Here is a 15,035-nt window from a genome sequence, read left to right as displayed (position 1 = left end):
GAAGAGGGTGTCAGATCTCATTACATGACCCGTCCAGTAGGTCCAGTTATTCAGGGTTCCGAAGGGGTGCTACCTGAGGGTCAAAAGGGGGAGAGAGAAAGGAGACCAGTCAAAGGGGGGTTCAATTGTCGAGGTCTCGTTTAATTTTCCAGGGTACACAGGTTTTAAGCTTTCAGAGGAAGAGCTCACCTCGAGGCAAGAACAAAGGAGGGAGGGGCATTCTTGGCAGTTTCAGCAGGAAGAGATAAGGGCCATCTGGTGGAGACATCTGATGTTTGCAGAGTCTGGAGCATCCTGTGGTTATCTCAGAACTTCCCTTCACCTGGCAGTTCATGGGGAGAGGCTCTTCTTTGTTTTACTCAGGACCTTTGCCCTGCCAGCCCTCTGGGCTGTTAGTGAGGGTCCATTATGGCTTCCCACATTTCCTCCCTTTCCTTATATTAGAAGTGGTAAGGTCTGGGCAGAAATACTGGGCAAGGGGGCCAGACTGTGTAGCCGTCTCTGTCTTAGGATCGACCTCCCTATCCCCAGCCTTACGCGTCATAGGGTTACCTTGTCATCCTCAAAGCCCCGTGTCTTAGGTTGGTCAGGGAATAGAGGAAGTTGCCCTTCCTTAAGATGGCTACCTTGGGTTAGCTCCCCCTCCAGATAAGCCCAGGGATGAATAAGTGGAAGCCAAACAGAGCCTCATTAAAGGAGCTTATTGAAATTGAGCCTCTCCGTGGTGGGTACTGCGGTTGTTTCTGCTGAGCTGTCTTGTCTCTCGGGGTCCATCATTTCCGGTGTCCAGTGGATAATACTGTACTGAGACATAATTCTTGGGTAGGGTGGAATCTATTTGTGATTTAATGAAGCGGGTTAATCATTGAAAAGCCCAGGGACCAAAGGAGATTAACAGTAATAACCCTATGAAGGGTCCTAGAATAGAAGGTAGTAGGGTGGAAAGCCATGGGGACGTGGAGAACCAATTTTTATACCAAGACTCCTGCTGTTCTCGTTCTCTTTTGTGTTTCTCTAAACTCTCTTTTACTCTCCTCAGACTGTCATCTACCAGTCCTGTCTTGTCCACATAAACACAGCATTCTTCCCTTAAGGCTGCGCAAAGTCCTCCCTATTGTAGGAAGAGCAGGTCAAGTCCTTTCCTATTTTGTAATACTACTTCTGATAAGGAGGCAACAGAATCTTTTAAATTGGCTAAACCATCTCTGAGTTCGGCCAGGTCCTTATCAATGGCAGCACTAAGTAAATAATATTGTTGTCGATTCTGTTGCGAGGTAACAAGGGAGGCAATGCCTGTGGATGTCTTAAAGAAAATAAATGGCAGGCCACATTCTATCTGGTCTACACTTGAAATCTGTAAAATTTAAATATATGGCCTTTTGACACCCTGAAGGGGGGTAATCAGCAGTAGCCAATATCTCCCCTTTGATCTGTTTATAATTTGTTTAATCTTCAGCTAAATAAAATTGCCATGCAAAGAGGGATGTTGAGTCCATAGTTATCTGTGGTATCAGCATTAGTAAGAAGCATCCAAAGGTGTTGAGGGCTGTGGCCATTTTCAATGATTATAATCAGCATCACTCTTTGTCTCAGCATTAGCATACTCTGGCAGCTAGCATGTTCCTTTGGCATCCTGCAGGAAAAACACAAGCATGCCCTCCTCTCTACACTCAGAGAGATCCCTAGCATTAAAATTTTAAATTTTTTTTGAGGTATATAGAGATGTGATTCTCCCCTCTTTTATTATAAAAATATTCTTGTAAAGTTCTATGGGCTTGTTCTATAGTATCTTGTCTTTGCAAATTATGAGGAATCTCAGTAATATGACTAATATCAAATTGTTAATAAGACATCTCAATGACTGACTATAATAATCAGTTATAATATTTGTTTTAATCTGATTTAGAACATTTAGTATTAAAAAATAACATATGTAATGACTAATTTTATTTTATATTTTGTTTCTTATGTTAAAACAGTTATAACTAGAAAGCTTGAAAAGCTGTCAATAGTCGTATGTATATTTTTTGATTAATTTTTTTTGAATTGTATTTGTATATATAATTGTAAAAGTTAAGAATTAGAAGCATTAAAAAGAAACAATTTCAAGGAATATTAAGCCATGAGCTATATATGTATATTATTAATATATAAATCAAAAGTTTGATTTTTAACATTTTGAAAAGAACAGCTACAGCATCCAAGTCAATTATCTGTGCTGAAGCAAGGGGACACTCAAGAGAATAAACATATGATCTAATTATATGAGCTTTACTCCCATAGTAGATGCATTTTTATAGGATGCATGTAAAATCTATAACAATATAAAAACATTTATAGAGGCAAATTTTTAACAATTTATCTTTTAGATAACAATTATTAATTTTGTCAAAAAGGCTTGTCATGTAATAGATTAACAATTAATAATAATTTGATTGCTGTTTAAAATAAGGAACAAACATTTCATCATGCTCTTAAAACATTTCTTTTAAAAATATTTTTATGATTTTATTTTGTAACACTTTATTATTACATCAGATCTTTATTGGAGGATGTCAAAACCTTATTTGGAGAGATTTTATATTAATGTTCTCTTTGTTTAGGAATGGAAGTGAGCATATATCAAAAACTGTTGACAAATACTTATGGTAGCTTTCTCTAAGTTATGTCTCTTAGTATTTATTTTGCATCTATCTTGAGAACATCAGAGGCTTAACTGGCAAACTTAAAGCAGTGTCTTAGCCAAAAAATTTACCTTAACACCTTTTGAAAATCATTTTCTTAAAAAATTTAAAAGCCCATTGTTAAGAGCAAGCCATTTTTTGAGGAATAACTTTCTAATGAAAATCTTTTATTGGTTTTTTAAAGTTAACTTATGCTCCTTTAAAGTTAGAAGTAAATGCTTCTATAATTATCAATATCCACAAAGCAAAAAACATCTTTTAAAATCTATAATAGTTTTGTATGTAGTAGGCAGGCCAAATTTTAATGCCTTCATAATTTTTACATAGCTTTATTACCTTTTACAGATCTAAGTTTGAACTTTATTTTGGACCACATCTGTATGAATCCATTAAAAATGTTCTTTTGGCCAGAATCTCTCTAAGTGAGGCCTGCAAGACAAAACTGCATCTCTCAAGCCTCTGCAGCTTTGAGCAGCTTTGAGGCAGCTCTGAGCTTTGTATAACTCAAATGTAAACCTCCTGATCTGAGTTTGTTATCTCTAAGGCCAGACCTACACCCACCGGTCCTGCAAGGAGTAGCCTGTAACCAGACCCCATTGTATGGAGGTCAAATTACAAAAGGGACCTGTAATATCAAAGTATAACTACAACTTTTTGAAAGCAAAACCCAGTTTTAAACAATCTTTTCTCCTTAAAATTAATGGCAAACACATTATTTTCATATTGCAAAGTTTGTCCATTATCTTGTGTTTGAATGTATGACAGTGTAACTTATTGAAGAGACATTATTTTAAATCTTATTTTTTATAAGTCCAATCTCCAGGCCAAGATTCACACAAAACACCATGCCAATTTAGAAGCATCTTAGAGGCCTGTATTTCCTGTGTTGCATCATGACACATGTAGCTAGTTAAGATGGCTCTGACACTGAATCACCAATTTTAAACTAACCTTTTCTTAATAACCCTATACCTTTTAAATCATAACCAATTAATTTATAACTCTATAGTCAAGATATGGAAAACCTTATACCATTAAGACCAATTAAAAATAAAAATGAAGCGATCATACAAATCTCATAAATAAATTTAAACCAAATATATATATATATTTTTTTTTTCTAGCTGTAACTTCAGGGGAATAAAGCACTTTGAACCCAATCATCATCATGATAGAAATTTTTCTAGGAGAATTAACCATTTCCACTTGTCCAGCTGCTGGCTCTTTAAGAAGCAGCTTTTTCTCCAGCTGTGTTTGACTCCTACCTTAAAATGTGAGGCACCTCAAATTAGCCTCCTCTGTGTAAACTGCAATTGGCAGGACTGCCAGCAAGATAACACCTTTTTACCATTTTTTTTTTTTACATAAAACATAAAAACAACCAATCATTCAGCCAAACAAAACAATGGACAACACAAATTGACACACATGAACAAGTTTTGGTGCACCAAAGACAAACAACAGAAAACAAGGGAACTTGATGTCACAAAGAGATCCAAACATCTTAACCCGAACTAAGGAGATCTCCAGTAGGTTTCAGAGAGAAAAGAAAACCATCTCCCGTTTTCCTGTACTCACCAGGAGAGTTTTGAAATAGCTTCCAACCATTTTTTTTTTTTTTTGATACTGTGTCCTACACATAGGAAAACTGCTTTTCTGAAACCTGCTTTTTCTCTTGTTTAAGATTTAACAAGGGGGAAGAGGGATGCCTAAGTGAACATACACACCTGTGGAGAGAGGTGGGAGGGGAGGAGAGCCCAGGAATTTCTCTGCAGTCCAGGTCTTACATGCTGCCCATGAGCGGTTTTTGCTTTTGTTCTCTCTCAGCAGCCTCTGACTTCCAAAGAAAAATTTCTCCCTCAGAGAAAGCTCAGCTTGGGCCAGCTGGATAAATTCCTCAGGTGTCAGCCACCCCTCAGTAGAAGATTCTAAGTGCCAATGTGAAGGGAGCAGTCCACCCATAGGCTGTGACTGCGGACTTTAATTCTTCTAAAATGTTAAAATCAAGGGGTTTGTTTTGGCTCTGGCTTTTTCTAGGCATTTGTCTTTGAAATAAATCTTGAAGTTAGAGTGACCATTTGTTCCTCGTAGCTCCTTTCAGAGGGCTACTTGCTCTCTGCAGCTTTTCTCCTCCATGTTGGCTTTCTCCCTGGGGGTCTCTTAACTTAATGGCATATCAGCAGTGGATGGTCCCTTTCGGAGAGGAGAATAAAGAGAAGCCAAGGGAACAGCTGAGGAAGGTTTTGGAGAATTCTTTTTTAGGGGAAAGCGAGGTCATTGAAGCTGCCCGAGACAAAGGGTGGAGGCAATATTCAGCGACCAACAAAAGTTGTTGTAGTCAGGGTCCTCGTTCGCACTCTGAATGAGCCCCCAGTAACTAAAGAATGTATCAGACACTGGTTTACCGGTTTTCAGAATCTTATTAATTTCCTTACCACCCTTATCTCAAGTTAGTGGGTGAATATCAGGTCCACTTAAAATTAACCAATGACATTTATCATCGACAAAATAAAAGAACTTGATTAAATCCTTTTTTCTTAACTCTTAGTCCTCTCTCCCTGAATTAATGCTTGATTCCTCCTACGAAACAAGCCTCTTTAGCCTCGTTTAATAATTGTTTCCCTATGACAATCGGAAGACAATGTTTGGCCACTTACCTGCCCCTCCAGCAACACACGAGCGATGCAGTCTGCGGGGTCCTCCTTTTTCCAGGGTTTCCGGTAGTTGACGTACTTTGGGTCCCTGTTCAGGCGCCACTATGACCCGTCCAGCAGGTCCAGTTATTGAGGGTTCCGAACTGGTGCTACCTGAGGGTCAAAGGTGGGGGAGAGAAAGGAGACCAGGCAAAGGGGGGTTTAATTGTCGAGGTCTCATTTAATTTTCAGGGGTACACAGGTTTTAAGCTTTCAGAGGACGAGCTCACCTCGAGGCAAGAACAAAGGAGAGAGGGGCATTCTTGGCAGTTTCAGCAGGAAGAGATAAGGGCCGTCTGGTGGAGACATCTGATGTTTGCAGAGTCTGGAGCATCCCATGGTTATCTCAGAACTTCCCTTCAACTGGCAGTTCATGGGGAGATGCTCTTCTTTGTTTTATTTAGGACCTTTGCCCTGCCAGCCCTCTGGGCTGTTAGAGAGGGTCCAGTATGGCTTCACACAATTATAGATGTTTGTGAGCTACCGTGTTGGTGCTGGAATTTGAACCCATGACCTTAGAAAGAGCCGTCAACACTCTTTCTGATGACTATTGAGTTATCTCTCTAGCACCTGCATGAACTCTTAAGTTTCCAGAGGAGAGTCATTTAAAAGAACAGTACCTTTTATTTAAAACTTGATTTGTATTTGCATAAATAATTGTAAGATTTATGAATTATCAGTATCTAAAAAGGAGCAATTTCAAGCAATTGTAAGCCATGATATATATATATATATATATATATATATATATATATATATAGGCTATCAGTATACAAATTAAAAGCTTGATTTTTACCATTTTAAAAATAGCGGCTAGAGCATCCAATTCAAATATCTGTGCTGAAGCAGGGGGAAACTCAAAAGAATAAACATGTGATCCAATTACATGTGCTTCTCTCCCATAGAAGAGCTGTTCATAAGTACAGTAGATGCATTCTTTATGGGATGCATGCATAAATCTATAGGAAAATACAAAGACATGCATAGAAGTAAATTTTAACAATTATCTTTTGGATAATAGTTATCAATTTTGGCTACAAGGATTGCCATGCAATAGGCCAAATATCAACACTCTGCAATGACTAATTTTATTGCCATTTTAAATAAGGAACAAATGTTTCATCAGGTTCTTAATACATTCTTTTAAAAATGTTTTTATGAGCCGGGCGGTGATGGTGCATGCCTGTAATCCCAGCACATTGGGAGGCAGAGGCAGGCAGACTTCTGAGTTTGAGGCCAGCCTGGTCTACAGAGTGAGTTCCAGGGCAGCCCGGGCTACACAGAGAAACCCTGTCTTGAAAAAAACCAAAATCCAAAAAACCAAAAAAAAAGAAAAAAAAAAGCTTTTGATTTTATCTTATAATATTTTATTAACATATCAATAGCTTTATGTTAAACCTTTATTTGGAGATGATAAAGGGTGACTCTACATTAATGCTCTCTTTACCAAGGAATTGTTGTGAACACATAACATAAACAAATGATCACAGTAGCCTTCTCTACTATCTGTAAAGTTATTTGTCTTTCACTAGTTAATTTGCATCCACCTTGAGAACAGAGGTTTAAGTCCTCCTGTGGTAAGCTTAAAAAATTTTTAAGCCCATTGTTAAGAACAAAGGCTTGTAATAAATTTCTGTGAATAATATATACTGAAAGATTTAAAATCCTAGCTTTTTGTATTGAAGTAGAGACAAAACATTTTTTTCTCACATAAGGTAAGGCTATCAGCCATTCTTTGAGGAAAAACTTTCTAATGAAATTGCTCTATTGGTTCTTTAAAATTAGCTCATTAGAAGCAAATGCTTTTTACAATTATCAGGATGCAAAGCAAAAAACAACCTCTTAAATCCATAATAATTTTGTATGGCGTAGGTGAAGGGAGTTGGGACTTTTCAGAATCTATAGTTGAGGCAGTAAGCAGACTTAGAGCCTTGAAGCAAGGTTGTGGTTGAGTCATTCCAGAAACAGACCAGCCATAAAAGATAAGGGGCATCCTGGGCAATCTCCTATAGGTCATATACCATCTGGACTGGAGTCTCCTGCCTCCTGTCCCTTGGATGCAGTTTACTAATGTCAAAGTGACCTTCCTGCTAACAAAAATAAACTACCCTCCTACATTGCTGATGGCCGGATCTGCACATATGTGAAAAAACAAACAAACAAAGAAACAAACAAACAAAAAAAACCCACCTTGCCTGCCAGAATCCCCCGCCAATGTTTGAATCAGCAAATCATGTGTAACTGTGCCAACCCCCCCCCGCCCCCCCCCACAACCTCCCTAACCAACCCCCCTGACTTCTCCTATATAAACCCCTAACCTTTGAGCCTCAGGGTCGACTCCTGTCTCCTGTGTGAGATACGTATCGGCCCAGAGCTCTGATAATAAACTACCCCATGCGTTTGCATCAAGTCGGTCTCTCTTGTTTCCTTGGGTGTAAGCTATCCTGAGAATGGAGTGGGGTCTCCCCAAAAGGAGGTCATATATAGGCAGGCCAGATTTCAATGCCTTCATAAGTTCTACGTAGCCTTATTAACTTTTCATAGATCTTAAGTTTGAACTATGTTTTGAACCACACCTGGATAGATCTGTCAAGAATGTTGTTTTGGCCTGAAACTCTCTAGGTAGGGCTTGCAAGTCAAAAGCAGTACCTCACAAGCTTCCAAGGAGGCAGCTCTGAGCTTTGCATTGACTCGAATGTAAATATTTTCTAATCTGAGCCTATTGTCCAAGGCCAGGCCCAACACCTGTTTGTCCTGCAGGGCAGCAGCCTACAACCAGACCCCATTGTATGAGGGTCAAATAACAAAAGGAACCTGTAATTTGAGGGTTCCTGGAAAAATTTTACTAGCTGTTTTTATTAGTCTTATCTACAAATATTTGAAACAGTTCAAAAGGAGCCTGTTTGATATCAAACAAATTCCCACTGATATCTCCTTTTTAATCTTGGGGGGGGGGTGTTAAATTTTGCTTCTACCACTGTATCCAGTAAACTTGTGAAAAAGTAGCAACAGGCCTATACTGGCCACAGCTGTTTTTAACTTTTATCACTCTTGAAATTACCTTAATAACAAAATGTGGGTGAGTTAAGAATTGTGAACCTTCAGCCAGGCGGTGGTGGCACACGCCTGTAATCCCAGCACTCTAGGAGGCAGACACACTGGCGGATTTCTGAGTTTGAGGCCAGCCTGGTCTAGAGTGAGTTCCAGGACAGCTAGGGCTATACAGAGAAACCCTGTCTTGAAAAAACCAAATCAAAAAAAAAAAAAAAAAAAGAAAAGAAAAAAGAATTGTGAACCTTCAATCAGACTGCAAACTGCAGTCAATTGTACACTGGCAGTTGTTAACTGTAATTTTTAACTTTCTCTTGCAATATTAGAGCATAACTACAACTTTGGAAAGCAAAACCCATTTTTAAACAATCTATTTTCTTTAAAATCAGTGGCAAATGCATTACCTTCACACTACAAAGTTTGTCTGCCGCTTCTTATGTTTGAATGCATGACAGTGCAACTTATTAAAGAGACATTGTTTTACATCTTATCCCTTAAAAGTCTAATTTCACTGGGCGGTGGTGGTGCACGCCTATAATCCCAGCACTCTGGGAGGCAGAGGCAGAGGCAGGCGTATTTCTGAGTTCGAGGCCAGCCTGGTCTACAGTGTGAGTTCCAGGACATCCAGGGCTACACAGAGAAACTCTGTCTCAAAAAAACCAAATCCAAAAAACAAAACAAAAACCAAAGCCTAATTTCTAGGATATGAATTACATAAAATATTTTGCCAGTTTAGAAGGATCTTCAGAGGCCTGTTTTTCCTGGGTTGGGTCATGCCACGTGTTGTTTCAGATGATTCCAATCCTGAGTTACCAGTTTTAAATTAACTTTTTGTTACCAATGTAATAATTTTTAATCATGCCCAATAACTTATAAGCCAATACTCTATAGTCAAGACATGCGAACATACTTATACCTTTAAGACCAATCAGAAACAAAAATGAAGCAATTACACAAATCTTATAAATTTAAACCAAACATTGACTTTTCTTTTTTTAGCTGTAATTTCAAGAGAAAAAGTACTATGGACACAACAATCACCTTTGAAGAGATTTTTCTAGGAGAAATGACCATCATCCTACTTGCCCTAGAATTTGAGAAGCTGTTGGCCCTTTTCAAAGCAGCTATTTCTCCAGCTGTGCTTGACTCTGAGCTGAAGGTGGGGCAGCTTAAATGAGCCTCCTCTGTGTAAACTGAGACTGGATTAAGAGATGGACCACCAGCAGATACTAAAAGTTTTACCATTTTTTTCTCTTTTCTTTTTCTTTTTTGGGGCTGAAATAAAAAGACAGGCGGGCAGAAAAATAACAAGCCAAGACAAGTTTACTGATCAAGGCTCAAAGTTTAATGGGGGGTCTCCAAATATATAGGCAGGGGGAAAACCCTTCTCCCAAAGGCTGGAAACTCCTCAGCAGAATCATCGTGCCTCTCAGGAAACTGCAGGTCCTTGAAGAACAATGGGCTCTAGCTCCACCCTGGGTGGGAAGTCTGAAATTCCCTTTGATGCCTGACAAGTGCATCCACTGCTGCATATGCAGCTGGAGCCACGTGTACTCCTTGATTGATGGTTTAGTTCTTGGGAGCTCTGGGGGCGCGGGGGTGTCTGGTTGGTTGATATTGTTGTTCTTCCTATGGAGTTGCAAACGCCTTCAGCTCCTTCAGCCCTTTCTGTAACTAATGGAGGTGTTTCTTCAGCTGAGGCTCCCTCCTTCACAGTATGTCCCACTGGCATAAAGATAGGCAGCACAGACAATTCAATTAGCCTTTAACCTTCACTGTACAAAAGGATTATCCCATATTTCCCTTCAAGTGCTTTGACCATATTTGCCTTCTCATAGTCTCCTCTTCTCCTTCTCCTCCTTCTCATTCTCCTTCCCCGTCTTCTTCTTTAAAAAGATTTATTTATTATTATTTGTAATTACATGGTAGCTGTCTAAAGGTGCCCCAGAAGAGGGTGTCAGATGTCATGACAGATGGTTGTGAGCCACCATGTGTTTTCTGGGATTTGAACTCAGGACTTTTGGGAGAGCAGTCAGTGTTTTTAACAGCTGAGCCATCTCTCCAGCCCTGATACTCCTCTTTTTTCTCCCTCCTCCACTAAATATTTTTTTAAAAAAATATTATTTTAGAGAATTTCACACATGAATACAATGAAATATGATCATATTTATCTGGCATTTCCCCATTTCTATCTTCCTCTTATATCACTGCTTCTTTTTCTCTCCCTCGATCCCTAATGCTGTCCATCAGCTTCTGCTGGCACCTCTCTTAAAACACTGTTGTGGTTTGTTTATGCTTGGCCCAGGGAGTGGCACTCTTACAGGGTGTGACCCTGTTGGACTAGATGTGCCATTGTGGGTGTGGGCTTTAAGATCCTCACCCTAGCTGCCCTGAAGCCAGTATTCTGGTAGCAGCCTTCAGATGAAGATGTATACCCTTCAGCTCCTCCTGCACCAGGCCTGCCTGGATGCTGCCATGTTCCTCAGCATCCTTGCTTAGACTTTTCTCCCTTCCCAGGCCTGAGGCAACCAGAGGTCTAGTCTTAAACCTAAATACCTGGCAAGTAGCAATCCCATGGTAGAGAGCAACAGACATTTAAATCCAAGGCCCCAAAGGCCACAAGACCTGGTTAGCCTATGTTAAGCTTTGTAACTATCTAATGTAAGTCTGTTGGAAGACCCACGGTCAAAAAGAGACCGGGATTGCTGCAAACTGCAAGAGGTTTATTGTTCCAACACACATTGGGGTCTCTCAGCACGTAGGCAAGAGGAGACCCTGAGCTACAAAACACACACTTTTTATATACATTTTGGCGGGAAGTTTAGGCAGTCGATTGAGTTGGGCCACCTCAATTGGGTATTTTGAGTGACCTTTAAAATCATTGGTTAACTCATATGGGGTGACTGCCTTGGTTATTTGGCCTGCCCATCTTGCCAGTTTTCCTGGAATTGTTTTCTGTTAAGTCATTTCCTTATCTGGCCTCACCCCAGGCAGTCATGTCTGGGATAGAAAATCCCTATCCGGAAGTTAGTCACCATTTTGGGTCAGCTGGGTTGAGGTGGGCCGGCTTTTTGTTTCTGACATAGGTCTTACGGCCTTTTGTTTCTGACATGGATCTCACACTAGTAGCTTCACAAAAGTAGCTGCTAAATACATAGAACCTTCTCATCTAAATTCTATAAATTCAGGCATTTCCTTTGCTCCATGAATTGCTGTTGAACCCATCCCAGAGTCCTACAGTAGATCACAATTGACCAAAAGGATGTTTTCACATGAATTCTCTTACAGGACATTTCTATTCACACTGGAAACACCATTATTTAAAACACTACTGCTAGCCAGGTGGTGGTGGCACACGCCTGCAATCCCAGTACTCTGGGAGGCAGAGGCAGGCAGATTTCTGAGTTCGAGGCCAGCCTGGTCTACAGAGTGAGTTCCAGGACAGCCAGGGCTACACAGAGAAACCCTGTCTCGAACACCGCCCCCCCTCCCCCAAGAAAAAAACAAAACAAAACAAAAAACAGCCACTACTGCTTATATTTTTTGCTTTTCCAAAAGCTTAAAAATGAGTGAGTTAGGTATATTAAATTTTTCATTTAAAGATGTACAAATAATACTGGGTGATGGTGGCGCTTGCCTTTTAAGTCATCACTCTGGAGGCTGGGACAGGGTTCCAGGACAACCAGGGTTACACCTGGAAACCCTTTTGTTGAAAAACCTGAAACGGAATCCGAAACCAAAAACGAAACTCAAAACCAAAACCAAAATTGAAACCAAAACCAAAACCAAAACCGAAACTACAACGGAACTCAAAACCGAAACCAAATCCAAAAAAGTTCCTTCAAAAACTTACGGAGGCCTCGACGTGTGTTTTCCACTCTTCTTTGCTCCCTCATGTTCTCTGCCTGCCTGGCAAGCCTGTCTGCTTTCAAGGCTTCTGCCAGTCTCTGCCTGGCTTTCTTTACCTTCCAGGTCTGTCTCAGGATGTCTGCATTAGTTACTTGAATGCTGTAAGATGGTGACAGATGAAGGGGCAGTGGCATTGTTACCCCTTGACTGGAGAAAGAAGGTGACAACTGAAGAGCCACTTGCTCAGTCTTTTCCAAGCATGGGGGTTGGACAGAGGTGGCTTCTCCAGGAGTGAGCAGATCCTCAATACCACTGTGGCTGTTGGCTTCATCCTGCATTCCCAGTGCAATTCTTTCTATGGGGATTGTAAACTTCATTGGACATGATAGGCCTCCTTTACTGTCTCCAACTTGATGGCTCTGCAATCTCTTCAATGCACAGAGCTGCGTGGGTTTCTTCAGCTGAGCTTCCTCTCTCCTGTACCTGGTTTTATTCTCAGGGTGTGAAGTTATTATGGTCACAGGTTTTTGAAAGATGCAACTAGTCATCCTCCGAGAAAGTATGGACGTAAGACTATCTTTGTGTTTGGACTTTGTCTTCTTTGGGGCAACCTGGATCTGTCTTCTCTTTTGTAATTTGTTGGGTATCATACTTCTTGCGTGTCTTCCTATCACCGGCTGGCTTGAAACTGAGTTTCCTGAAGGCCTCTCCATGACTGTAGAGTTTGTACTAAAGGACCGCAGAGATGCAGACAAGTCTTGAGTTGCTGGAACCGGCAATGTCTTTCTCACCTAATCCTCCCCAGATCTCAGGGTCACAGGATTGTAGAATCACAGGATCACGGAGACAGGCGGACTCTGAGGAATTCTGACACAACCAGGATCACAGGAAGAACAGGCTACAGTCTTTATATATCCAGGGCAGGTAGCAAGTCTGTAGTCCAACTCCCAACAATGGTCAGTAGCAGCTATGAATGGAAGTCCAAGGATCTAGCAGTTGCTCAGTCCCGCAAGGCAAGCAGAGGAAGAAGTGAGAGTGAATCTTCTTTCTTCCAATGTCCTTATATAGGTCTCCAGCAAAAGGTGTGGCCCAGATTAAAGGTGTGTGCCACAGATTAAAGGTGTGTGTCACCAGGCCTGGATCTGGGACTTGCTTTGTCCCAGATGACCTTGAACTTAGAGATCTCTCTGTCTTAATCTTCTGAGATTCATAGCCACTATGCCTCAAGATCTCCATGCCAAGATCCAGGTCAGAAACTTGTTATTTCCCAGCCCTTCAGATTAGGTACCAGATTAGGACCATATGTGAGCCTTTCAATTCTGGATTATAGTTTATTCCAGATATCATCAAGTTGACAACCAGGAATAGCCATTACAATCTACCCCTTGTCATCTTGACACTAATAATATCTCATGTCCATATGAAACAATAACAAGGTCATGAATATTCCTAACAAGTTATAACTATTCCTGGTACAATTGCAAACACATCTGTAAATTTACTATGGGGCTATGTCCCTTGGAAACATTCTTTTAGTGTCTCAACTTAAATAGCAATTGATGTTAAAGGAATTGGAAGAAAGACAAATGTATTCTTTTTTTTTTTAAAAGATTTATTTATTTATTTTTATTTATAGGTAAGTACACTGCAGCTATCTTGAGACACACATAGAAGAGTGCATCGGACCCCATTATAGATGGTTGTGAGCCACCATGTGGTTGCTGGGAATTGAACTCAGAACCTCTGGCAGAGCAGTCAGTGCTCTTAACCGCTGAGCCATCTCTCCAGCCCCGACAAATGTATTCTTAACAAAGTAACACAGAAGCATTCATATTACTTTATAATCCTCATTTCTGCAACTAGTTACATGTCCTTAGCTGGAATTTATAACTACCTTCCTTTACTACCCTTTCTGTATTTCCTTCACTTTAGGCAAACAACTTAGTAGGTCTTGGCTCTTTTCCTGGAGAATTGACCCATACCTTCATTCTTGAAGGGTCTGTGCCCTTTGCCATCCTGCTTGGATCAGGGTGTTGTAGTTTCCCATGGACTTTAATCACAGGACTTGGTAGTACTAAGAGATGCCCTAAGGGATCTCCTGTACTCCAGACATAATCCTGCTCACCTCCATTGTGGAGAGACAGTCAAATTTCCCATGGTAATCTGGATCCTAACATTGTTATTCCTCTCTAGCCTGTTGGTTTAAGGTTTTAGAAGCCCAAAATAATCAGGGGAAAGTCTAGGCTTCCAGTTCAATGCAATGTTTGTTGTGGCTCCTTTTTCTGTAATAATTCCAGCCTGTGTCAAGTTGACACACAAAACCAGCCAGTACAATTGGCCCCTTGTCTACTTGACAAACACATCACTATTAAGCCTCAACCCTTACTTTCTTATTCATCAGTGTACTGGCTGACTTTGTGTGTCAACTTGACACAGGCTGGAGTTACTACAGAAAAAGGAGCTTCAGTTGGGCAAGTGCCTTCATGAGATCCAGCTGTGGGACATTTTCTCGATTAGTGATCAAGGCAGGAGGCCCTGGGCTGGTGTTCTTGGGGTCTATAAGAGAGCAGGCTGAGTAAGCCAGAGGAAGCAAGCCATTAAGAAACATCCCTCTATGGCCTCTGCATCAACTCCTGCTTCCTGACCTGCTTGAGTTCCAGTCCTGACTTCCTTTAGGGATAAACTGCAGTGTGGAAGTGTAAGCTCAATAAACCCCTTTCCTTCACAACTTGCTTCTTGGTCATGATGTTTGTACAGG

The 15,035-nt window shown here is 40.6% G+C and overlaps 1 protein-coding gene across 1 annotated transcript; it reads right to left on the bottom strand.

The window, feature by feature from the left end:
• Positions 1 to 690: 690 nt before the first annotated feature.
• On the bottom strand, positions 691 to 12,990 carry LOC127672113 (methyl-CpG-binding domain protein 3-like 2B). Its single transcript, XM_052167314.1, has 4 exons — positions 12,282 to 12,990; positions 12,046 to 12,146; positions 5,342 to 5,440; positions 691 to 834 (listed from the first exon to the last, which is right to left on the bottom strand). Exons 1-4 carry the CDS (start codon positions 12,988 to 12,990, stop codon positions 691 to 693), a joined length of 1,053 nt encoding a protein of 350 aa, XP_052023274.1.
• Positions 12,991 to 15,035: the final 2,045 nt, after the last annotated feature.

This window comes from Apodemus sylvaticus, chromosome 21, assembly GCF_947179515.1.
Source record: "Apodemus sylvaticus chromosome 21, mApoSyl1.1, whole genome shotgun sequence".
Lineage (NCBI taxonomy): Eukaryota > Metazoa > Chordata > Mammalia > Rodentia > Muridae > Apodemus > Apodemus sylvaticus.
The sequence above is the reverse complement of the archived record's forward strand: the minus strand, read 5'-3'. Positions and strand labels throughout refer to the sequence as shown.